The sequence below is a fragment of the Carassius gibelio genome, chromosome A14 (assembly GCF_023724105.1).
Source record: "Carassius gibelio isolate Cgi1373 ecotype wild population from Czech Republic chromosome A14, carGib1.2-hapl.c, whole genome shotgun sequence".
NCBI lineage: Eukaryota > Metazoa > Chordata > Actinopteri > Cypriniformes > Cyprinidae > Carassius > Carassius gibelio.
The window spans coordinates 25,525,042-25,550,272 of record NC_068384.1 but is presented as its reverse complement, the minus strand read 5'-3'; the positions used below and the strand labels follow the sequence as shown (position 1 = coordinate 25,550,272).

Here is a 25,231-nt window from a genome sequence, read left to right as displayed (position 1 = left end):
ATAGTATTACTATGTCGTCAGTCAACACATGCTTTCAGTGTTAGAAAGCCGCAATACCTCCTCACCTTTGAGGCTGTCAGGAGGAGTTAAAGGATAAAGATAGGCTGCCAAAACTGTTAAGTTTCTCCCTATCAACGGCAATGTCCAAAGTCTTTTTTTTTCAATCCCTCATCTTGTTATTTCTCAAGCTGTTTGCATACTGTTGCTGGGAATTCCAGCCCAAACAAACTTACACTGAACATGATATAGTGAGAGGTTTAAGACCACATCAAAGCACATCCTCCAAAAATGGGGAAATATTGGCAGCACTGGCTTCAATCCACGAATGGTAAATTTAACTACAAAAGTCTCTTTTTGTTAACACATTTAAGGAATCTTTTGAATAAACTGTCAGTGTATTGGTTATGGACTTGAAAACAAAAACTACTAAAACTACTTTTCATCCAAACTTAATTATAGTCATCCATCAAATGTACTGTAGGCATCAGTTTCATGGTTGCTTACATCAGTAATGGGTTTGATTGATTTAAATGTTTAAATATGACTTTTAAACTGATTTTTGAAGATGCATCAACATTTGCAATGAGAGTAAAATAACTTAATGCCATTTGAATATTAAAGCCAAAGGCTCAAGGTTAGTTTTTGTCCAGCCTTTGATGAAAAATGTTTGTTTATGTATCAACTTACTTGGTGTCCTATAAAAATGATCAGATGGTGTTAATTCAAATGCATAATTAAAAGGGGAGCTGTGTCTTTACTTATAGCAACTGCCCTTCTGTAAACTGGCATGTCATACAATTGTTCCTGCAAAGCCTATTTACCAAGATTATATTTTAAAAGATCTTAAAAGTGTGAAATGGTCTTTTGATTTCAATATTTTATTTTCCCATCAGCTCAGGATAACCACTAGTGAGGCATTTGACACTGTGTGCCAGTAGATATTTAAGAATTGTCATGACTTTATTTTCCTGCAGTTCCAGATTGAGTCGCATGCCATTTATGGCTCAGGTGATTTGCTCAAAACATGATGGAAGAGATTACAAATTCAATCTTGTGTCTTAGCCTTGGGCCAGTTAAAGGGAATGAATGGGTTTAATGCAAATCAGAGTATGTATCAGTATGTAGTTAATTATCATATTTATGCCATACATTTATACCAGATCATATTTGATTATTATTACAATATACTTTTTCCACCTGTTGCATAGAAACACAACTATATATACTATATACTATAACAATGCAGTCAAAACAGGTACTTTACAGTAAAAACATGCTACAAAAAAGTCCTCAAGTTATACTTCACGATCAAAGCAATAGCATCCTTATGATATGTCTAAAGGGACAAACATACAATGAACAAAACAATACCAAAAACCAGGGCACTCCAATGGAAGAGTGGAACAAACACAACAAAAGATTGTGAAGACTTCAAAGGAAATCTCTCCTCAAACACATCTAAACTAATTGCTGCATCTATTCTCTCTGACCTCACTCTACTTGTTTCATTTTCTTACAGGTTATACGTCTACGGAGACGAGGCCTGGCATTCAGTGACTGGACATACAAAAGCCTACGGGCAGATGAATAAAGGCTAGGTCTAATGAGAGAGGATTCTTCCACTACACTAGCTACCAACCACAGAGTAAAAAAAAAAAGCTATTATGGATCTTTAAAAGAGTGGAAACTCTGGATAGGTGTGCAGATACAGGGCTCAAAAGGAGTGAGGCACCTCCCTCTGTGACAGACCTTTGGTGCCTTCTCTGGGAACAATGGAGGAACAAGCTTAATCCAGCAAGTTTATAATGAGCTATAAGCTTTCTTTTCACAACAAAAATGTCCTCCCTTACTTTGGTGCTAATCATGGACAAAATGCTCTGTGCTTTTCAGGTCTTCTGAACCTCATTACTTTGCTGCAACTCTCCTCTCTTGTCCCACATTTTCAAGTATCCTACTGTAGGCTGGAGATGGTTTTGAGATCTGTGAGAATGCTTGAGCTTTGGCTCAACATAGAGATTCTATATGTTCAAGAGGCCCCATTCACAACTCATCTTTCCAATTGCGAAGGAACGACGCAGAATTTGCAATCATGTATTCGGGAGAGTAAAGCAGGAATAAAGTTGGAGTTGCTCTTAAATGCTGAAATTGCCAAAAACAGGCTTCTTGGTTGTAGCTTTGGGGCACTAGTGTGGCCGTTTCGGCACTTAAATGCCTCCACGGGCTGCAACGGACCAGAACAACAGCTCAGAAAAAACAACAAAGAGCTCAAACCCCATTCACACTGTGAAAGAACTAGCATCCAGCTGATGAGGCATGTAGCACACAGGCTTTCTTTCCTTTCACTGCACAAGAAGTGTAAGTGGTGTAAGAGGAATCTATTAAATCAAAATGACAGGTAATTGGCTTATGAAGCCAGGCAATATGAAGAGTTCTAGTGCCTAAACCATACTTTACAGTTCAACTCCTAGTGGTGCTCCGGATAACTCCAGGGGGTTACAAAAATCCAGCCATTTCAGCAATGAGGGATCAACAAAATGCTACAAATTAATAGAAAGCTTTTTTCCAAACAGCATGACAAGAAACACTAAACCACACAAAACAGGCAACTGAAAAGTTTATTTTTTTACACTTACAAAACTTAATTTGCCTTACATTTTCTTATTCATTTAGGGGATATAAATATTTGTTTCGTCAATGATGCAAACTGATTCTTTATTAGTGTCATTGCGATTCAGTCCAATACAGTTAAATTTCCAAAATTTTCTAAAAAACAATTTTCAAAATATAAATGTACCTGGAGAAACAATTTGCATACTGAAAAATTTGAACTTTTGGACAAAAAATTTACATACATTTGTTCTTTTTTCAGTAAATTAAAGATCAATATTATGTTGGCAAAATAACAAACCGATGTTGATTAGACTGTTGAATTATGTATTAAATGGATGTACTGCAAAACACAATTTTGGTTAAAAAAAAAAACAAAACATTATAAGTAACTCTTCTCGATTCAATGATAATGCAGATATCTGAATTTGGCACTGTTAATTTTGCATTTGCCACATGTTGTGAGACCATGTGTGTAATTCTGAGCAGAATTAAGTATTGTTATAGTTATCATAATCAATTGTTAATTTTTCCATCTTTTTAATGAATAATATACATCATAGAAGCACCTCCATTTAGTACTGAATGATTTGAGAGCAATATATTCAGCAAGTTTTTAAATACTGTCGAAATGTTGCAAAACTCAGTCTCCACATTATTTATTCTTCATCCAGAGTTTCTCTTCATCTGAGAGTCCTTGGAGTCCATCATCTCTCTTATGTGACTCATACTGTATATCTGACACACTATCTGAGGAATGTGTCATGAATTCTCAACCCTGCAGATCGGAACGCATCACCTTTTTCTTTCTCTTTCTGGTGTCTCTGTTCCACAGTAGGTAAAGCGATGCAGAATGCCCATGCAGGCTTGATGGAGGCCCTGTTAATCTTGCCTGCCTTTGCAGGACTTTCATAAACAGGCAGGAAAGAAATGTAATCTCAGGCCTCATACATTCAAACGGCCTGACTGCTTTAAAGTTTTGTTTGCGTTTTTCCTTTTCCGGCTGTTTGAGTATCTCCCTCCACCGGTGCCTTTGAAACTCAAGCTCACCCCAACCTGTAACGGGACAGGCGCCATGTTTTCATAGTTGTATGTTTAAAATGGCATCTTCATTTCCTGAGACCGATTTCCAGAGGAACTGTTCACAAACAATGAAAAAGAGGAGGATTGGCTTGACTTGCTTTGACTTTAAAGAGTTTTATCTAGCTTTGAAAGAAATACTGACACAAGGCCAATTATTGTGGATAAGTATCTTTTGACAAGGTTTTTTGAGGGCAAATGCAAAGTAATCCTTTATTCAGAATTTTCTTTGGAATGGGGGGGGGGGTCACTAATGACTGAGGTTTGGAAGGTCACTAATGTTTGGCACATCTGATAAACCACAATCAAAGAAAGAGATGTTTAGTATTATATTGTAACAAACCAGGCATGTAACTCAATCTGTATCTTTGTTGTAAATTCACAGACTTGAAATATGAACAGAAGATTTTTCTTTCCTCTATGTTTTTATAAGCCAATATTTTTCATTCTCTCCCTCCTTTGAACCATGACTGCCATTACAAAAAAGCCTGTTTTTCATCTTGAAGAAACAGCGTTGGGGGTGGATAAGGGAATGTTTGGCTCCAACTCCATTCTAACTACTCTTTTAAGGGCTTGATCCACCTTGTTTTGCCATGCATGTCACTTGGACAGATCATGGTGTGTAGACGCCAGTGGTCTCTTGACTATTCAGTGAAGTACAAGAAAAATCTGCTTTGTTTCTACTGTAGTTTAGAACAGGGTTTCACAGAACACACAAATATGTTTCTAATATCCAAATCCGTAAAAGGAATTTTAGGCTGCATGAATTAGGTAAACCAGAACCGGGAACACTTCTCATAACACCTGATGTACTTGCTACATCATTAGAAGAATGGCATCTACGCTAATATTAGTCTGTTTCACTCTTATTCTGAGGTCACCGTAGCCACCAGTTCCTGTCTGTATCCAGATCAGAGGGTCACTGCAGTCACCCGGATCCAGTGCGTATCCAGACCAGATGGTGGATCAGCACCTAGAAAGGACCTCTACATCCCTGAAAGACAGCGGAGACCAGGACAACTAGAGCCCCAGATACAGATCCCCTGTAAAGACCTTGTCTCAGAGGACCACCAGGACAAGACCACAGGAAACGGATGATTCTTCTGAACAATCTGACTTTGCTGCAGCCTGGAATTGAACTACTGGTTTCGTCTGGTCAGAGGAGAACTGGCCCCCCAACTGAGCCTGGTTTCTCCCATGGTTTTTTCTCCATTCTGTCACCGATGGAGTTTCGGTTCCTTGCCGCCATCACCTCTGGCTTGCTTAGTTGGGGTCACTTCATTTACAGCGATATCGTTGACTTGATTGCAAATAAATACACAGACACTATTTAAACTGAACAGAGATGACATCACTGAATTAAATGATGAATTCCCTTTAACTATCATTTTGCATTATTGACACTGTTTTCCTAATGAATGCTGTTCAGTTGCTTTAACACAATGTATTTTGTTTAAAGCGCTATAAAAATAAAGGTGACTTGACTTGAGTAACTGAGACTCAAGATATTACTGAAGTGTCACACAAATCTAATCTGGGTGATAACCTGGTGCTGAGAACTATAACAGCTATGCTCTTTGAGACTGATGTTTGAGGATGAGACTTCTCAATTAAACTAATGCAACCATGGCTTCTGGATCTTTGAATTACATTCAATATTTAATAAGTTCTTTCAGATGGTGTCTATTAAGGATGCTATCAGATCTGTTTCCTTTGATTTAAATCGGGCCAAATTTTTTCCCATGTGTAAATTGTGCTGTGTTTTGTTTAACAATTGTGTTTTTTCTGTTGTAAAAGCCCCTATGGACAGGTGTTGAAAATTAGCACATGTGCTATAAACACTTTAAACAATGCATCTGGTTTGTCCAATGTTATTGCTATGTCAATATTAAATAAATAAATAAATAAATAAATCTTCAAGACAGCTGTGGAACCTAACACTTGCGTCATGATTCATAGATAGAGAACTCAGACTGCACAGATTGTCACAAAATTCTGGTCATTGACTAGATAGCACAGAAAGCCGGTTATTTAAAAAAGTCGTCTTATGTACTATGAATTAATGATAAATAAATATATAATTATAAATAATATAAATAATAAATACTGACTCATCTGTGGGCTTCCTGAACAACAAGTCAGGTGCTCATTATAATTTGTTTTTGTTTTTCTCAGGTTTCTGATTAATCGAAACTTCAAAAGAACATTTACTTGAAATATAAATCTTTTGTAACATTTTATATGTCTATATATGTATAATTAACTTGACAAATTTAATGCGTCCTTGATTAATAAAACTATTAATTTATAAAAAAAAAATAAAAATGTTTAAAAAAAAAAAAAAAAAATATATATATATATATATATATATATATATATATATATATATATATATATATATATATAATCTTATTGAGTAGACGAATCATCAATGATGGGCATGTCAGGATTGTGAATAATCATTTGCCCTATTCTTCTTGGAAAGAAGAAGAATAGATGCAGGTATATGATACCATATGAGCACGCCATCAGAGACATGGAAAATTATTCTCTCTACTGATAATAATACACCTGCAAAATAAATACCAGCACTGCCATGTTGTTTATTCGCATGTTTTATATTTGTATTGTGCATATTTTGTGGAGAGATCCAGATTATACTTTGAATGGAATGACGCCTCAACCCACACACACACACACACACACACACACACAAAATAAAAATAAATAACAAATACATTTAATTTTAAACACAAACATGATATGAGCAGATATGATGACATAACTGAACAAAGATATGAGTGTTAATTGTGATGTTTTGTACAAACTGTTTCAGTGAGTTTCACACACCCAATGTTAGTTTGACCATGATATGGACTCTTGAAGTCCAGAGGGAAACTAGTAGAGATCAGTTGATATCTCAAGCTCCAGTTTTCCTGCACTGTGATCATTGCCAGATGTTGGCTGAACGGCAGCTTCTAGGGCCTGAGCAAACTCCACAAGTTGCTATAAATCACCAGGCACTTCCCAGCAGCTTCCTACATGTCTCAATTCCATGTTGGCACTGTCATCACAAACGGGCGGTAAATCTAATCTTGATCATTTCGTTTTCTTGCAATAGTCAGTTTATGCAGGTGAGGGCAAACAAACACAATGGGGTACAGTGTACTGAAACAAAATATGAAATCTGTTCAATCTTTGTTTTTGTTTGTTTCATATCCATCTCTCCTTGCTTCCGCTGGACTCTCAGAAATCCTAAAGCCAGAGCGGCCAATGATAAATGGACAGTAATGTCTTTCCCATCTGGTTTGAGGAAGGGCACAAGCCACTAATGAGTCCTATCAATACAAGTCTGCTGTCCTCACAGGGACATTTGATCACAGAGCCACACAAGACAGAAACAGTCTCCACATGCTGTTCTACTAACTACGCAATAGAGCCCAGATGACTGATGACTGGACCTGATGTCAGGATAGAAGGGCTGAGATGAAGATAACGGTTAGATTTGGAATAGCAACACAATACCCTTGATTTGTGTGAAACCGATGCTACAGACATGAATGATACCTCAAATCAATTGATTTTTAAATTATTTTAAATAAAAGAATGTAATACTTTTACTTCTTAAAACAATGGACAATTGTCAGATGAATGAAAACAGGATCAGGAATGTTGCTAACTGGATTAAACCACACAAGCACCCTGATTAAATTTTTCATATTTACTGTAGACACTACAGCACAGTTCCAACTTCAAAAGTTTCAAATTTGTCAGACACATGGGAGGATCTGATCTTAGATCAATCTTAATTCAACATTTTGTGTAGACATGCCGCATGAGTATTTTTATGGTTTAGATCCCCTTAACTAACAGAACAGGATCCGGAAAGTGGTGGATGAATTTTTGGTTTCAGAAATCATCTTTTCAGTTGATGTAGTCCTCAAATTTAGGTTTCAAGTGAAGGGAAAACAGCACCGTGGAAAGCAAACCAAGCAAAAATAAAAATTCAAGATCAAGAGAGCAAAATAAAAAAAATATTGGCAAGTTTTTTTTATTTATTTTTTAATTACAGTTCATGGTATAATGCACAATTTGGCTGTGCTTTGGTGCCATGAAATCTAAAAACATTGAAAGGAAAACTGAAAATATTTATACAAATGAAACACAGAAGATAGATGAATTGGCAATGTAAATGCAGCCATAACAAGAAAATAATGTCAATATTCATCACTGAATTAAGAAGTGCAATTATAAAAATACAAAAAAGCTCATAAATAAGGAAAGGAGATGGCAGTGAAAGCGTAGGAGTAGGCATCCAGGGATTTAAAAATTTGACTAATTATTGAAATATCTTCTGAAATGAATAGATCACTAAAAATTCCAAAATTTAAAGTTCATCACTCCACAGAAGGAAACAAAGATGTACTTTAGTGTGGATCACTTTATTTAACCATATGTAATACCATATATACGTAATACCAGAATGCAGATGTTATGACCAAGCGGCAACCTCCCGCTCTCTCCCGTGAAGCCAACATGGAAGTGACTTACACTGTAATTCATCAACTGGCCGCTAGAGGCTGGCTGCAAAAGGGAGTCAATCCCCATAATAAAATGCCCAACTATACAGCAGAAAAAAAAACATGTTTACAGCCTGGTTAAAAAATTTGCACTACATAGCTAATTTTGAACTTCATGACAACTGTGAGGGTGTTATAACTTATCCGTCTAAACTATATTAAGCCTTAAAGTTAAGCATAATTAAGGGGTGTGGCCACTTGAGTAACAAGTGGATTTCCGCAGCTGACAATGCCATCGAGACAGGTCAGCGTGACTTCAGCATGGCTTTGATTATCCAGGAGTTTTGAGCAGTGACGCGCCGCCAAGATGGCAATGGTCCGCCCTTTGCGCTTCAAAAAATGCTCTTGAGAAAGATATGGGTGACGTCACGGACACTACTTCCATGTTTTTATACAGTCTGTGGTTATGACATCTTATAAAAGTATTCCACTAGGGGAATTATCTTTAAAAGCCAAAGCAAATCATCTAAAAATCTGACATATATTTACAAATATTTATTATATTTATATAAAAATGCTTTATTCTAAATACAATACCAGCCAGGAGAAATCACTAAAACCATATGGTGTTTACTTTTTTTAGATTTTAATATCTGTATTCACTAGGGCTTGCACGACTACTGATTTCTACTAGTCTACTTTTTATTTTTAAAATACTCGAGTTATTCGACTACTTGTGGTTCATGCTACTGTAAACGAAAAGACATTAAATCGTTTTTTTTTTTTATTTATTAATAGATGTTTATTAGTTCATAGCCATATGCAACAATTACATATGTAAATTGTCAAAACTTTATAATTATGACATTACATATTTATATTCTCATGTAACAGCCAGTATTTGTATCTGTATTTGTGTCTGTAACAATCACAACATTTTTCGTATCTGCATTTGAATACAACGTTGATAAGACCGTTATGGCTATCTTTTTTTTCATAGTTATCACTGAATAAGTATGTTGTGTTAAACTAAAATAATTATTAATTTCTAAAATAACATTTATCCTGCAAGCGGAGAGTTGTCATGACAAACGTTTAGTGATCATTTGAACACAACTTTATAAATTCAATGTGCACATTTTCATTACGCAGAACTCTTAAAGTGAGTCTTAATGTTTAGTGAACTTCACTAAACAAATGTGTGCATGCCGTGCAAACCAGCAAAAGGTTAAGATGCAAACACGTAGGACAAGTAGAAAATGTATCCGTATCGAAGCTGATTATTAGCCTGCTAGAATTGGTTTGGTTTTTGAGAGACTGAAGCGCAGCGCGGGCTGTTTGATTGGTGAGCGGGCTGTGCTTAATCCATTCATTCGTATCATATCGTAGCCTAAGGTTTAAATCATTGCCTTTTAAACGTACAAATAATAGAAGGTGTATGATGTATTATTATAGGTGATGTAACTCTTGCAAAGCTCTGATTTCTGAGAAATGCATGGAGAGTAAACAGCAATGATGTGTTTGATTTGCGGTCTTTTCATTCATAAAGTTTACATTCATTCACTTCACACTCGTGACTTTATAGGTTTGTTGTATAATATTGCGCTGATCCCCTGACTCATCTGTTATCTAGCAAACTCCGGCTCCAGCCAAGTATTCAGGCAGAATTATTCTGAAAGTATTTGTCTGTTATTCATTTTTGAAGCCATTCCAAATAAGGAATTCGGCTTCAGGCACACCCCTAATTATTATATAACATATTTTAATTTTACATGCAACATAGATAAGGTCATAGAAAGTACTCACAAACTCTTTGTACGCATTATGGTTAAAGGGGGGGGGGGGGGGGGGGGGGTGAAATGCTCGTTTTCACTCAATATCCCGTTAATCTTGAGTACCTATAGAGTAGTACTGCATCCTTCATATCTCCAAAAAGTCTTTAGTTTTATTATATTCATAAGAGAAAGATAGTCTGTACCGATTTTTCCCGGAAAAACACGACCGGTTGGAGGCGTGACGTGTGGGTGGAGCTAAAGAATCACGAGCGCCAGTAGGCTTTTGCGTTGAGAGCGTTTGGAAGCTGTGACATTACCTTGAGGGAAAAACCATCATCCAAAACAAACCATGGCTTACAGTCAGATTCAGCGTATATATATATAAGTTTTACTCACCGCCTGCGGTTCCAACACACGATCATGACCCTTTTTCGTTGGGATTGCATCATCCTTAAGAAATAAATGACACGCAAATCCGTCGTCAAACTGGGCCTTGTTTGTAAAACAAGCATCTTCGAAATGCAGGGAACAAACACAAACACTTGCACAACTCCGTTGATGCTCTGTAAAAATAAACTCCATCCACTGGTCCCTTAATGCTGTTTTTTTTTTTGTAATCTGTGCAGGGTTGTCTTGCCCTGGCAACCAAAAACACACTTCTTTTGTGACATTTCGCGACGCTCTTGCTCTGATCAGTGAATGTGTGTTGTGCTCTCAGTGCTCTGCTATACGGGAGCGCGCGCTCTTCCGGCAGAAGTGCCTTAGGACCCATATAAGGAAATTCCGCTCCATCTAACGTCACACAGAGCCATACTCGAAAAAAACTTTCCGAAACTTGTGACAAACCGGAAGGAGTATTTTTGGAACAGAAATACTCCTTCAAACGTACAACTTAATTTTTGAAACTTTGTCCATGTTTGGCATGGGAATCCAACTCTTTAACAGTGTAAAAAACTCAGTATGCATGAAATAGCATTTCTCCCCCCTTTAATGCATGCTTGACTAGTCGATTGTTTCCGACAGCGCCGACTAGCGGTTGAAGTAGTCGGTCACTCGAACTACTCAACTTGTCTATGCAAGCCCTAGTATTCATACACAATAAAAGAAAATTTGGCTTTCCACAACACTACAAAACAACATCACACCTATCAAACTACACCCCTCGAACTCCACTGGCACGGCTTGAATAACGTTGAAGGTGGGATTGTGCCAGCAGAGGGATTAATAAACAAGTCCAAGTTCAAGGGCCCTGACTAAACAGCATGGTGGAGACGGTTGCGGTGCATCAAAGCCGTCCTGGCACATCTTGGGCGTCCCAGCACAGTGGGTGCAGCTACTCAACTGAGGTCATTTTGGCTGCTGCCCCTGCCACCCCCCTCCACACCGCCCAAAGTTCAGGGGTTTGCTTATTGCCTTTCAGTTGAAAAAAAAAAAAAACCTCATTCATGCTTAGTTACGAGAAAACTTTTTATACACGCTTGTTTTCTTATTCTCATATTGCCTGCTTCAATTCTCTTCGCATGATTCATGCTGTTTACTCTTGATTTTCAACTGGATTGGGGAAGGGAATGGGTAGATTTCATGCATTATATTTATTTATTGTTTATTTTCCTTAAATATTCTAAAATAATTACGATTTCTTTTTCTTTCCCCTCACATTTTCTTACATTTCATGACAACTCTATTAATCTAATTGGTAAAGACTTTTGCATCTGCAGTGAAACTGAGTGTGAATTTGACATTTCTTAACTTAACTCAACATGATAGATAAAAATGTATAGCCTGAATGGACTGGATAAATGGGCTTTGGATAAAAGCGTCTGCTAAATGCACAAATTATTATTTTTTTTTTTAAATTTAATTTAACTGTTTAAAGCATTTGTGGTGTTAGAAATCTTGCAGTCAGTGAGATTGAGTGTAAATATTGGACATTCTACAATTTTATGCTTATGCTTCTTCCTACTCCTATAAGCTAAAATGGTTTTGTTTAATGTTCTTGATCATACGTCTATAGATGTGTATGTACATGTGTATTAGGGTTGGAAACCGAGAACCGGTTCTGAATAAGAACCTTAAGAGTATTTCTGTTTTTTGAAGAGAACCAGAACCGTGAGTAATTTCTTAGTATCGTTTCCAAAAACAGTTCTGGTTCGACACGTGAACAAAGTGCTGTGAGCAGTCTTTTGTCTGACTGTACATGTACTGGCACTGCACAGCACCTGGTGCCACTAAATTACATTATATTACACCCATATTGTCATTAATTTACATATTGACTTCAACTTGGACAACTAAATAAATAGCCTGCTTTGTTATGCAAGTATGAGGGTTAGATTATTTAGTGTACAGGGGCCTCATTTATAAACGTTACGTACGCACAAAAGAAGGCGTACACCACTCTCTACGCAATAATTGATATTTATAAAAAGCAAACTTGACGGGAAAATGTGCGGTCCTTCACGCAAGCTCTGTGTCACACACCTGGACTCATTTAGCTTGTTTTTGCCCGTGACCCAGTTTCTGTCTTCCGTGTTTAGTTTGATTAGTTCCCAGGTGTCTATCATCTTCCTCATGTGTTCCATGTCCCTGTTAATTTAATGATTCCATCCACCTGTGTTTCCCCAATTATCTGTTGTACATAAGCCTTGTCCCTTCAGTTCTGTTTTGTCGGGTCTTCTCACTTGTGACTACTTGCTACTTACGTGTGTCTACCTCTGTGCTCTATGTTGGATATCCCCTGTGTTGGATATATTAAAAACCTTATTCCGTTTATCCTCGACTACGTATTCCTTCAGGCAGCGTAAACCCGTGACAGAAGACCCGACCTCTAAAGAGAAAGTAGAAAACTGCGTCTTTCCCTCCGTTTTGCTTTCGTTTTTTCTCAGTCTTTTTGTTTTGTAGTGTTTCTATGGATCCCCTCTATCGTCCCGAATTCCTCATCTTTCTGCTGAAGCAGGAAGGACGTTCTCTCGAGGACCATACCAGACAGTTTATTCTATTAGCTAATGCCACCAGCTACCCGGACGACGCGCTCTGCACCTTCTACAACACCAGCCTGAACTCCAAGTGCAGAGCGTTGTCGCCCGAAGATGGTCCTCGGGAGGATTTCGCCGCATACGTGGAGTGGACTCTGGCGAGAAATGGCTCATCTTTCACCTTCAGCCCCATAGAGGATCTCGCCAGTCCCACTCCCTACCCAGAGACCAGCCAGCCACCAACTCGCTACACGGAGCCAGAGCCCACCGCAGCCGCAGAGCCCGAGCAATCCATTGACAGGGAACAGGATCTCGAGAGCGCGACTGACCAGGTGTGTGAGCCGGCAACACCGTGCATCGTGGGAGTCCTCATGGAGATCGAGGGCGTGGAGGAAAGCCCTGCCCACACTCCTGCGACTGAGGGTGAGCTGTATACAGTCTCTGAAGGTCATATGGAGCAAGCTCTGGATCTGATGGACTGGTCTATGGAGGTAATCCCTAATTTTCCTGTTTCCCCGCTGGTTCCGTCCAGCCCTGATTCCCCTGTATACCCTCTCAGTCTCCCACTCCTACCTCCTCCAGTCATTTCCTCTGCTCCATTTCTGCTGGTTCCGCCCAGCCCTGAGTTTTCTGTTTCTCCGCTGGTTCCGCCCAGCCCTGAGTTTTCTGTTTCTCCGCTGGTTACGCCCAGCCCTGAGTTTTCTGTTTCTCCGCTGGTTACGCCCAGCCCTGAGTTTTCTGTTTCTCCGCTGGTTACGCCCAGCCCTGAATTTCCTGTTTCTCCGCTGGTTACGCCCAGCCCTGAGTTTTCTGTTTCTCCGCTGGTTACGCCCAGCCTTGAATCTTCTGTGTCTCCGCTGGTTCCGCCCAGCTCTGAATCTTCTGTATCTCCGCTGGTTCCGCCCAGCTCTGAATCTTCTGTGTCTCCGCTGGTTCCGCCCAGCTCTGAATCTTCTGTGTCTCCGCTGGTGCCGCCCAGCTCTGAATCTTCTGTGTCTCCGCTGGTGCCGCCCAGCCCTGAATCTTCTGTGTCTCCGCTGGTGCCGCCCAGCCCTGAATCTTCTGTGTCTCCTGTATTCCCTCCCAGCCTCCCTCTCCCACCTCCTCCCAAACCTGCTGGTCCTTCTGCTCCACTTCCGCTGGTTCCATCCAGCCCTGATCCTCCTGTCGTTCCCCCCATCCTTCTCCTCTCTCCTCCTCCTAGACCAGCCAGTTCCTCGTCATCCCTGCTGGTGCCAGTCAGTCCCGCAGCTCACCCTCAGTCCGCGCCATCGGGGCGCGGTGGTTCGCCGCTGGACTGCCAGTCTCCAGCTCCGCCTTGGCGTGTTAAGGCCCTGTCTCCGCCTCCAGCCTCCGAGCCCTGGACTCCTCCTCGGTCCTTCGACCCAGCGGCTCCGCCTTGGCTCTTAGCTCCCTCGTCTCCACCGTGGCCTGTCATCCCACCTGCTCCACCGGGCTCCCTCGTCCCTCCGGCTCCACCTTGGTCAGTCGTCGACCATCCGCCGCCTCGGGACTCCACTCCTCTGGTTCCACCTCGTCACTCCATCCCTCCGGCTCTGTCAGGCTCCTCCTTCCCTCTGGTTCCACCTCCATCCTCGGTCGCTCCGGCTCCACAGCGGTCTGCCAGGACCCTGCCTCCGCCTTGGTCGCCTGAGCCTTCTGCTCCACCTAGGCCCTCCGGAACCTCGACGTCCCCCTGGCTCTGCGGCTGTGCTGCTCCATCTTGGGCTCCTCACCCATCGGTGCAGTCTCCGCCTGTCGGCCCCCTGGTGTCGTCGACCCTTCCTTCACCATGGCTCCTCCCGCCGTCGACTCCACCTTGGATCTCCGTCCTGGCTGGTCTCTGGTGGACCATCTGGCTCCTCCTGCTCCTGTCTCCTCCCTGGCTCCTTCCTCCGTCGTCTCCTCCCTGGCTCCTCCTTCTGTGGTCCCTGTCTGCTGGCCCCCTCCTGGGAGTCCGTCCTCCACCGGAACCTCCTCCCAGGTTCCCACCCATGCCTCCCTCTGTTGTTTCTACGGTGCGAGGACGCACCTACCGGGAGGGGGGAGTACTGTCACACACCTGGACTCATTTAGCTTGTTTTTGCCCGTGACCCAGTTTCTGTCTTCCGTGTTTAGTTTGATTAGTTCCCAGGTGTCTATTATCTTCCTCATGTGTTCCATGTCCCTGTTAATTTAATGATTCCATCCACCTGTGTTTCCCCAATTATCTGTTGTACATAAGCCTTGTCCCTTCAGTTCTGTTTTGTCGGGTCTTCTCACTTGTGACTACTTGCTACTTACGTGTGTCTACCTCTGTGCTCTATGTTGGATATCCCCTGTGTTGGATATATTAAAAACCTTATTCCGTTTATCCTCGACTACGTATTCCTTCAGGCAGCGTAAAACCGTGACACTCTGACCCAGGCGTACGCACAAAAACGGGTGAAATGAGAAATGGCGACACCGTCGGCAGATGGAAGAAACACGTGAAAGTGAAAGTGAAAATGACAATACTGCCTCTCATAAATAACATGACTTCACAAAGCAAGTCTTACAATTAACAGCCTACACGAACACCCGTTTGATCCATCAGCAGTGAAACAAACAAACAAAATCAAACGAAAATTACAACAGAAATTCAAATGAACACATATTTGCAAAAAGAAAAGTGAAATATGTTCTGCAATATTGGCATGTTGTGCAATTCATCCTCATAAATAATATAGTTAACAGAACTAAATAATGTACAAAACTGATATTCTCGTCAATGTGTCCGTCTGGCGGAGCAGATATAGTTGCAATTAGAAAGACAGATAGATAGATAATTAAGGAGATAGATAGATAGATAGATAGATAGATAGATATATATGTGTTAATTGTCCACTGGGGAAAGTTGTTTTCATAGTAAAACATTTCTTCATAAGCTACGGAATTATGGTATTCATGCATATGCCTTTAGTTTGTTTTATTTTTGATAAAACAATGTATGGCGTATGTCTCAACCATTCAGAAAGCAACAAGAAATTACATTTGCGCTGAACAATTTCCCATTTCCACGTCGATTATTACCGACATCTGTAGCTTGTCAGATGCAATTAAATGGATGGAAATAAAATGTCCAATCACAATGCGTAATGACGCACAATGGCTGATCTTGCGCTTTTAGAAGATGTGGCAAATGGAAGAATTCGGAGTGAACGCATCTTTAGACAGCAAGAAGACTTGCTGGCAAATGAGGACGAGTGGCTTATGAGCCGGTTCCGACTTCCTCGAGCCGTCCTGTTGGACCTCTGCGGGCTTTTGGGCCCAGCGTTACAGAGGAGCACTCGGAGGAACCACGCCGTGCCAGTCCCACTTCAAGTCCTAACAACACTAGGATTCCTGGTGACTGGCACTTTTCAGAGGGAATTGGCTGACAGGTCAGGAATATCTCAGCCGACCCTTAGCCGGGTAATGCCAGATGTGTTAAAAGGCATAATAGCTTTGTCCCATGATTCCATAAAGTTTCCATACACGGCGGGTGAACAGGCAAACAAGAAAGCTCAATTTGCAGCTATGTATGGTTTCCCAAATGTCATCGGTGCTATTGACTGCACTCATGTTGCCATAAGGGCACCGAACGTTAATGAAAATACTTTCATTAATAGAAAGCATTTTCATTCAATCAATGTACAAATTATTTGTGATGCAGACATGTTGCTCACTAATGTAGTAGCTCGGTGGCCTGGGTCAACCCATGACTCATTTATTTTAAGACACAGCAGTGTTGGACGCAGACTCGAGGCTGGTGCTATACGTGATGGCTGGCTTCTAGGTACGTTTGATTATAGACATTCACATTTTAATGTACTTCAATGTCTTAACCCTTTCACTATCCTTGCAGGGGACAGTGGATATCCCCTCAAACAGTGGCTGCTTACGCCTTTCCTCAACCCACATAGTGCAGAGGAAAGGCACTACAACATGTGCCACAGCCGAGCTCGCGCTATAGTGGAGCGCACCATCGGCCTGTTTAAGGGCAGATGGCGCTGCCTCGACTGCACTGGAGGGAGGTTATTGTACACGCCTGAAAAGGTGTGCCAAATCGTGCTGGCATGTGCTGTGCTACACAATGTGGCACAGCTTAAAAACGTGCCTCTACCCCCTGGCGCAGATTGCTGTGTTGGCCCCGACCCTGAACCCCATCCCCACGCATTTGAGCCAAATGCTGCTGCTGTGCGCCAGCGTTTGGAAGTGATGCGTCGCTTGTAAAGATCAACAAAAGGTGTGGAAGATTTTATTTATTCAAGAATTCCCTCATCGTGCAGTTTATTTCAGTCAGGGCAGTCTTGATTTCACCCAACTCCTTGGCCACCTCTCTGATTGAACTAATGACTTCCCTCTGCATTTCAAGGACTGCATCGGTGAGGACACGTCCACTGCTGGATGGTTGAGAGCCGCGTGCCGTGGAGACGCTGGGTCCAGACGGCTGCTCAGCTGCAGCATCGTAACCACTGGCCCCGCTGGAACACCCAGCAACTGAAATAAAATTGTTCTATATTAATAAACTGTAATTGTGTAGCCTGCATACATGTGACTTGACTGCATTCATTTTACTTATTTCTCTTACCTGTGTCACCCGGTGCATCTGGCGCGTCAGTGTCCCCCTCCGCCTCAGTCACCACTCCACTTAATAGGGATTCCCCAATAATTGCCGCCAGTCTCTCATCAAGAGGGGTCAGCTCCGGTGTCCCCTTTCCCCCACCCGTGGCAGACACACTCTGGCGATGGAGCTTAAGACGTTTTTTTGCCTCGACTTTGATGTCCGACCATTTCTTTTTTATTTCGGCCACAGTCCGAGGTTGTGAGGCTACAGCATTTACAGCGTCTGCCACCGTTTGCCACTCAAGTGCCTTTTTGGCATTAGTAATGCCCACACTGTGCCCTCCAAACAACATTTTTCTCCTCTTTTCCACCTCGCCAACGATAACTTCTACTACACATTGAGTGAAGTTAAGTTTTTTTGATTTCCTCTCTGTGTTTGCCATGATTTCGCAATCAATGAATATTAACTTGTGGGCATTTCACGGACTATTTATGGGCAACTATGGGCGTGTCATGAAGCCGCAAAAGCTGCGCTACATTTAGAATTGATTGTGATTTATTAAGGGAAAAATCCGTAGGATGTGCGTGCGCACGGTTTTATAAATCCGAATATTTCTGTGCGTACGCACGTCCTATGTTTCATCAGTACGCCACTTCTGACGCAAATCCTACGCAAAGTTTTATAAATGAGGCCCCTGGTCATTTCAAGAGTGATAAACAAAGTGATAGAAAATATTTATTATCATAAATAAATTATAAATTAGGGCTTGTTTAGCATTTTAAATGTTGACTGCATTATTATTTGTAAAAAAAAGGGGGCTTTATGGAGTGTGTATACATGATTATAAGTATAATGATTTTTATTTAATTAATTAAGAGAAATGAACAAGTGTCTTAGCCTTAAATGGACTAATTGGCCAACCAGCTTATTCCTGCTTAAAAAGCAAAATGTTATTGATAGTGTAAAATATATCAACTTTGAAGCACATGCTGATTGATGGACTAGCATTAGTCAACATCACTTACTACCTTACTCACTTAAATCTGTAAAACGATTGTTATGCCTGTTTCACACATACTCCGTCTGCAGTGCGTATGCAGTCTGTGTGCGTTACGTACTGTATGTAGTGCAGAAGCAGCACGGACTCATTGTGCTTTCACACAGGACCCGTTTGCAGTCCGCTACTGATCCGCAGCTGTTTAGTCCACAAACACAACATTTGTTCATTATTTTGACTTCAAATCATGTTAAAAAAATTAATAAAATCTTTTTCGGCATTGTGACTCTTTTATCACAGAACAGTAACAATATTCCATAATCATAGACATTAGTTTAAACACAATAAATATAAACAACGTATTATTCATGCATTTGACTTCTATGTTTGTATAATAAGGTGCTCAAGTTAGCGGCAAAACATTTTAACTTAACACTGTAGCCTGCTTTTCTTGTTAGAAAATCACCAATATTTAAAATTTAAACACCACTGACAGAAACAGTCAACTCTCATGCCTTTTGCATTTAAATCTTTATTACAAGCAATCCAATGGGACTTAATGAACTTTGTTTTTCTGCTTCCATAAAACATATCTTATGTTGCCTTGTTTATCTAAAGGTGCTCTTTTTCTTGTTTAAAACCTAGCCAAAAACCTGTGTTGCATGTGAAACACAGTAGGATTTAATTAGTACACATTTATTGTGAAATGACTGCATTTCAGTGTCAATCCATGTTCATTTTTACCGCAAACAATGCTCTATCACTTTAATTCAGTGCGTGCAGCACAGCAAAAATAGGATCGGTACGTAAACGATCGCTGCACCGCTGCAGACGTATCAACGCTAATTAAACCCCACAATGCCCTACTATTCAACACTATCAAACTCTGGAAAGCAGAAAAGTTTGTTTGTGTTGTAATTTTGTTGATATTAGAAATTAGCATGCACACTTTGACAAACATTAAAGTGTCCTTCACCTGGAAATGCAATAACAAGGTAAAGGAAAATTATTTGCCCAGTTATCAGTAGGGCTGACTGGGATGCAGAAAGCAGGTTTACTGTATGTAGCCGCCACTCTAAGAGATGCACATGCAGGGGTCAGATCATTAATGACCCACTGTATGCTACAAAACAAACAGTTCCTTCACTGCTGTGGATGTTCTCAATTCATGTAATTTAGCTACATTGTCTTGCATTATATAGGACTCATCTGAGAGGCAAATAAAAAGATCATTAACTTTGTCCAGCTAATATAAAACTCGCCCTGAAAGAGGCACTCAACCAGTGTCTCCATTTAGACTTGGAATTGCTTTAGATGGATGCTTTTGCAATCCAAAATTACCCCACTGGTTATCATTATCCTCATTGAAGTTTAAGGTAACTATGCGCAGAAGGCAGAGGTGAACACTGCAGGGCATTTAGAAGTTATGGAGGCGATTTGCGTTTTGTTGGTGTACCATCTCGGATGAATGTATGTGGAGCAGGATCCATGTCCTCAGAAAGTCTGTAAGGGGGCTGGTGCGACCACAAGACTGGCCCAGAGGCCCTCCTCACGTAAGAGGATGGATTACTATGTGGAATGCAGCCAAATTAGGCCCTGATTAACTTGGCGAGCGGCCAGCATGCTCATTCAGCTCTCTTAATTTTGCACACAGCAGAACAAAGGTCCAACTATTGGATGACAGGTCTGAGAAAAGGCCATCGAAATCCCCAAATGATCAGAGAATTGAGGATAAAGTATTTTGCGGACCTTTCTGCTCATTTAGATTCAGGTTGACTCAAGTCAACAAAAGGAAGTTCACAAATGTCATATTTTATTTTAAAAAAATTAGGCTGTTTGTGATGGAAATATAGTCTACTTAATATTTTTACAAAAACAACCCTATGTTTTCTTTAGGTCATTTCTGGTCATGTATAGTTTTTGTGCACTGTCAAGGCTTCAGCCAGGTACACAACAGAACAATTTATTTAAAAGAGCTCAGATTAGGAGATGATGAGTCTCATTCACAAAGTGTGTGTACACACAATTAAATAAAAACGTGAACACCTTCAGCTGTAACAACAGTATATTGGTGAAAAATATTTGGAAAATGCTTCTGTGCTTATTTGTGCTTGTGTTCTGGAGAAGCATTTCTATTTACAATGCATTTTTGCAGCATTAAGCAATGAAGCCATTCACAAACATAGTGTGTCGATTTCTTGTATGTAATGGCCAGTGCTGAGTGATTATAAAGTGAGCTCTCTTTGTTTGCTTTCTAAGCTATATACATATTCCATTCAGAATTTGTATAAAAACTTTAAATACTCTCAATTCAATATTAAAACAAGGTTAAGTACATATTGCGAATTTGCTAGAAGTTCTCCAAGTAATTTTTTAATCTATGAGACCCACTGTTGTCAAAATAAGCAGTCATTTTGAGAGGTTTCGTAAAACTTACCGATGACGATGAGGGTGTAGTTAATGTTGACGCTACCAAAACCATTGGTGGCTTTACAAATGAATGTCCCAGCATCCTCTGCTTCCACTTCTTTAATGCGGAGGGTTTGCTGAAGGACCCTGAAGCGCATCCAACCGCTGTGGATGTGTCGACCATCTTTGGTCCACATGATGAGTGGTGGTGGATCGCCCTCCACAGGACACTGAAGTTTCATGGTACGTCCAATTCTGGCGGTCTGTCGGTGAGCAACCTTCTCTGCTGCACGTGGAGGACCTACAGAGAAAAAAGTCATTGTAAAAAAATTCAAAATTCAAGTCAAAAAAATTGTCATTATAGAGCATCTAAAAAATACATGAAAATGCAGTTTTCTCCATATTACTACAATTGTCCTCCTCCCTGTGAAATTACTGCCAAAAATGTTAGCTGATGAAACAAAATGTCGAGTTGAAAAAGTATGGACTGATCTGTAATCTTGAGCTGTTGACAAGTTTGGGTGAGGAAGGGCAAACTGCACAAGATATTGTACTTTCAGTGCCCTGTAAAGTTTGTGATATCAATTTTTTTTGTATCAGAAATAAACTGCTGCAGAAAAAGCTAGGTGCCATGCAATGTGTAATGTGTAATGTAACACTCATTGCAAATGTATTGGGAGTAAAGAGTACAGATGCTTATTCAAAAATGTAATGAAGTAGAGAGTAAAAGTTGCTAAATACTCTGTAAAACTATGAAGTATCCAAAAAACAAAAACTTTACACCTCTGACTATAATGTAAACAAACCAGCCAAACTTTAGAATCAATCCACATCAAAACCTTTTGTGTGAAAGTCATGTAAAATTACCCACACTTATGCTGGATGAGATTTGAAAGTGACCATGCAATCAAAATTGACAATCTCGCCTCATCCTGTCACTCGAGAAATCAGCAAACAACAACACTTTCTACAATACAGTCAATTTCTGATGGACAAAATCAAGTGTCACCTTACTTTCTTCTTGTTCAAGAAGCCATTTAAAAATAAAGAATAAAAAGTCAGTTGCAATTTGTCTTCATACCTGCTCTAAGCATTTCAGTTCAAAAAATCCTCAAACGTATTCAATAGTTTACTATGCAGTGGTCTCATATACTGGCTGTTGCACTGAAGTAATGAAAGCTTCAGTGCATTCAACTAAGACATTTGCTTTTTAAGAGATTAGACAAAGCTTTCAGGAGTCTTGGCCTGGCTGAGCAGAGTGAGGCTTCCCCCTGCCCACGCACAGCTCTGCTTGCTCTCCTTAAAAGACCCAATGCAGGAAATTGATAGTGTCACTGTTTATGTCTGTGGGGAAACTGTAACCGCAGTCCCCTGTCAGCCAGCCATGTCTTGCTGGCGTACTCTGCTACTGGACTGCATTGTTTGTGTGCTCCTCATTTGGTTGCGCCTTAGGTTAGAAAGGTCTGAGTCTTCAAATACTGTCCGTGCTCATTCCTCTCAATGCTGTGTGAGTCACGCTAATAGTGGTTTATGTAAGGCTAATGCCAGATTGGATCCATTTAGCTGCCACAAAACTGGGCTTAAGAAGATCTTGTGGTGAATAATTTGAGAAACAGATTTCCACATGCAGTCATACACATGAAGGATGTTACGTTTTAGAACACCATGCCTGTAATTGCAGCCATCACTCGGATAAGCGAAGAGGAAGAGTCTCACTGTGAGATGTCTGTCCAACACTTAATCATTTCCAAATCCATCTCAACAATTACATCCTCAATCTGATGAAAGAGATCCTCTGAATGACAAAAAAAAAAAAAAAAAAACATCATGAAGTTGTCTGAAGCCATATGTCAGGCTAATTTGAGAAACAGATCAAAATCAGTGGGTATGGTGTAGAGGTAATGCAACTGAAGGGTGTATAAGGTCTCAACTCACCACATAAGTAACATCAAGTGATCACTGGTGTGCAACTCTGCTTATATCATCACTATTTTATTATGGCAGAAATAAAAATAGATGATATACTCAAACATGGCAGAGACAATCCGATTTATAACGTATTACTGGTTTTAAGTCTTTTTTTGCTCAACTGTTAAAAAACTTTACGTTTTGTAATGATGCTAGTCTAATTTTATTTGTCCCGAATAATGTTTTTGCTTGCATTCAACATGACTAGTTTATTGAATAATAGGCATTACTACACAGCTATGTAAAATGTAGGCTAACAGGTTTCAGATGTATCTGCTGTAATGACAAAGTACCAACCCAATGCTGGGTTGCATCTGGTGTAGAACCTTTGCCAAAAAAATGTGTGCAAGGAGAGTCCATAGATTGAAACAAGCAAAAAACATAATTAAAATTAAAATAATTTTAAGAACTGATTGCTTTTAGTCTTTTCATCAAATTAATTTAAAAGATTCCAAACTGTTTGATTCCAATATGTATTCAAACATCATGATGCAATACATAAAGCATTTTACTGCATTACACCAGAGTAATACATTTTTAGCTATATATATAGCCGGTTCCCGCCTCCTTCTTCCGGATGATAATGGAGTTTTTATTATTACAGTGGTGCCGAAGCCCGGGAGAAGGAGGGACGCGCTGCTGAAGATCCCTCGCCGCTGTGATGAATCCGCGGTGCCATCGAGCTGGCGTGGAGTGTGCCGCCATGGACGCTCGAGGCGGTGGGCTGGAGCGAGTTGCCGGGAATGGGCGAGCTCGCTGCCGGCCGACCGCAAGGTTTGAGGGGCGGTTGGCGTCCGTGAGGGAGCGGAGGAGTCGGCGCCGTTCGCCAGGGAGCTGGAGCCTGCTGCCATCCGCCGGAACGGGGAGGAGCAGGGAACGGGGGACTCCTGCCGGCTGCCCAAAACCGGAGGAGCCGTCGCCGTCCACCGGGCGGTGGAGGAGTATCGTGCCGTTCGCCGAGGGCCATCAAGTGCCACCGCCAGGCACCGCGGAGGAGATCAACCAGCTGGTGGAGGGCCGAGCAGCAGTGCGTCTGGTAACCGGAATTTTTTTTTCCTCTCTCGTCTCTGTCGCTCCTCCTTCCATCTCCTTTTCTCTCGCCTCGTCTATCCTACCCCCAGGTTCCCGCAGGTCCCTGTGAGCGGTCCCCTCCGGAAAGGGGGAGGGGGGGGTAGAGCGCAGTCTCGAGGGTACCCCCCGGCCTGCGAGGGGCGATGGGGGTATGTGGCGAGTGGGGCGGGGCCGAGGGACGTGAGAACAAGGAGTGAGGCCGGCGGAATGATTGGGAAATCAGCGACACCTGCGCCCCACCGCCGGTCTCGAGTCCCACGTAGGAGATGGAAGGATATAAAACTGGAGCGACGATAGTGAAGGACGAGAGAGGACCAGGCCTGGGCGTTTAGTTGTGTTTTGGTTTTTATTTGAGCGCACCAGTCGTCCGTGAGGGGCTGGTGCGCTGTTTTGTGTTTATTTTGTAATTAAAGTCTTTATTTGATTGTCCGCCGGTTCCCACCTCCTTCTTCCCGATGATTAGGAAGATTTTATTATTACAGCACAATTTTCAGATTTCAGAGCTATAGCATTGCAAAGATTATCAGTATTACTTGTAATATAGTGCACAAGTGCACTATTTTATGTCCTTATATGGAGTTTCACGCCATCTACAACCACAATCTACTTTTATCATTCAGAAAAGAACAGCATATAAATACTTTAAAATCTTTTAAATGCTGATAGATATCAATTGTTCATGAACTGTAACAGCAAAACTCTTTGATGTCGAATCAAGAGGCCTTTTCTCATGGCTGGTTTCACAATGCTCTGATATGACACAGTGCCCAGTGGGAGTGTGAAGGAGTCCCTGGCACAGGTATCGAGTCAGCCTGACTACAACGCACTACTGTGTCTCACAGACAGCAGTGGGACGCTGATGTTGATGGATGATGTTTGAAAGTGTGAAAAAGTAATTAGTCACAGGCAGGAACTCGCTGGACTCCTGTTCTCCCGCTCCATTTCGAATGGCTTTCTCATCAGAGTAAAACCTTCCTGGTGAGCCGTTTCACAGACTGAAATCTCATTCTCATTTTGGAGAACCATAGATCCACACTTTGAGCAGATTTATGGCCTTCCCGCTATGGGCCTTCTGTTCGTGGGTTAGTCCAGAGGCCTGTTCTCCTTGCAGGTCGACAGCACAGCACGTTTCACAGATCAGAGCTGTGTGGAAGAAAACAAAGGCCCTGAACTTTCACAAGCAGTGCTTGGTTTGCCTTCCAATTCTTCTCCCTTTGGCTCAAAAAAGGCTGTGATGAATGCAACAGCTCCCACACAAGTCA

At 41.2% G+C, this 25,231-nt stretch overlaps 2 protein-coding genes across 4 annotated transcripts in view; one reads left to right on the top strand and one right to left on the bottom strand.

The window, feature by feature from the left end:
• Positions 1-25,231, top strand: part of LOC128026946 (ligand-dependent nuclear receptor corepressor-like protein) — a 450,432-nt gene that overhangs the window by 206,029 nt on the left and 219,172 nt on the right. The window lies entirely within an intron of this gene.
• LOC128026948 (fibroblast growth factor receptor-like 1) overlaps positions 1-25,231 on the bottom strand; it is a 75,246-nt gene that overhangs the window by 26,495 nt on the left and 23,520 nt on the right. Inside the window, exon 3 of the mRNA XM_052614250.1 lies at positions 20,959-21,231. Coding sequence (XP_052470210.1) covers positions 20,959-21,231 — 273 coding nt within the window. The remainder of the gene's footprint in view (positions 1-20,958; positions 21,232-25,231) is intronic.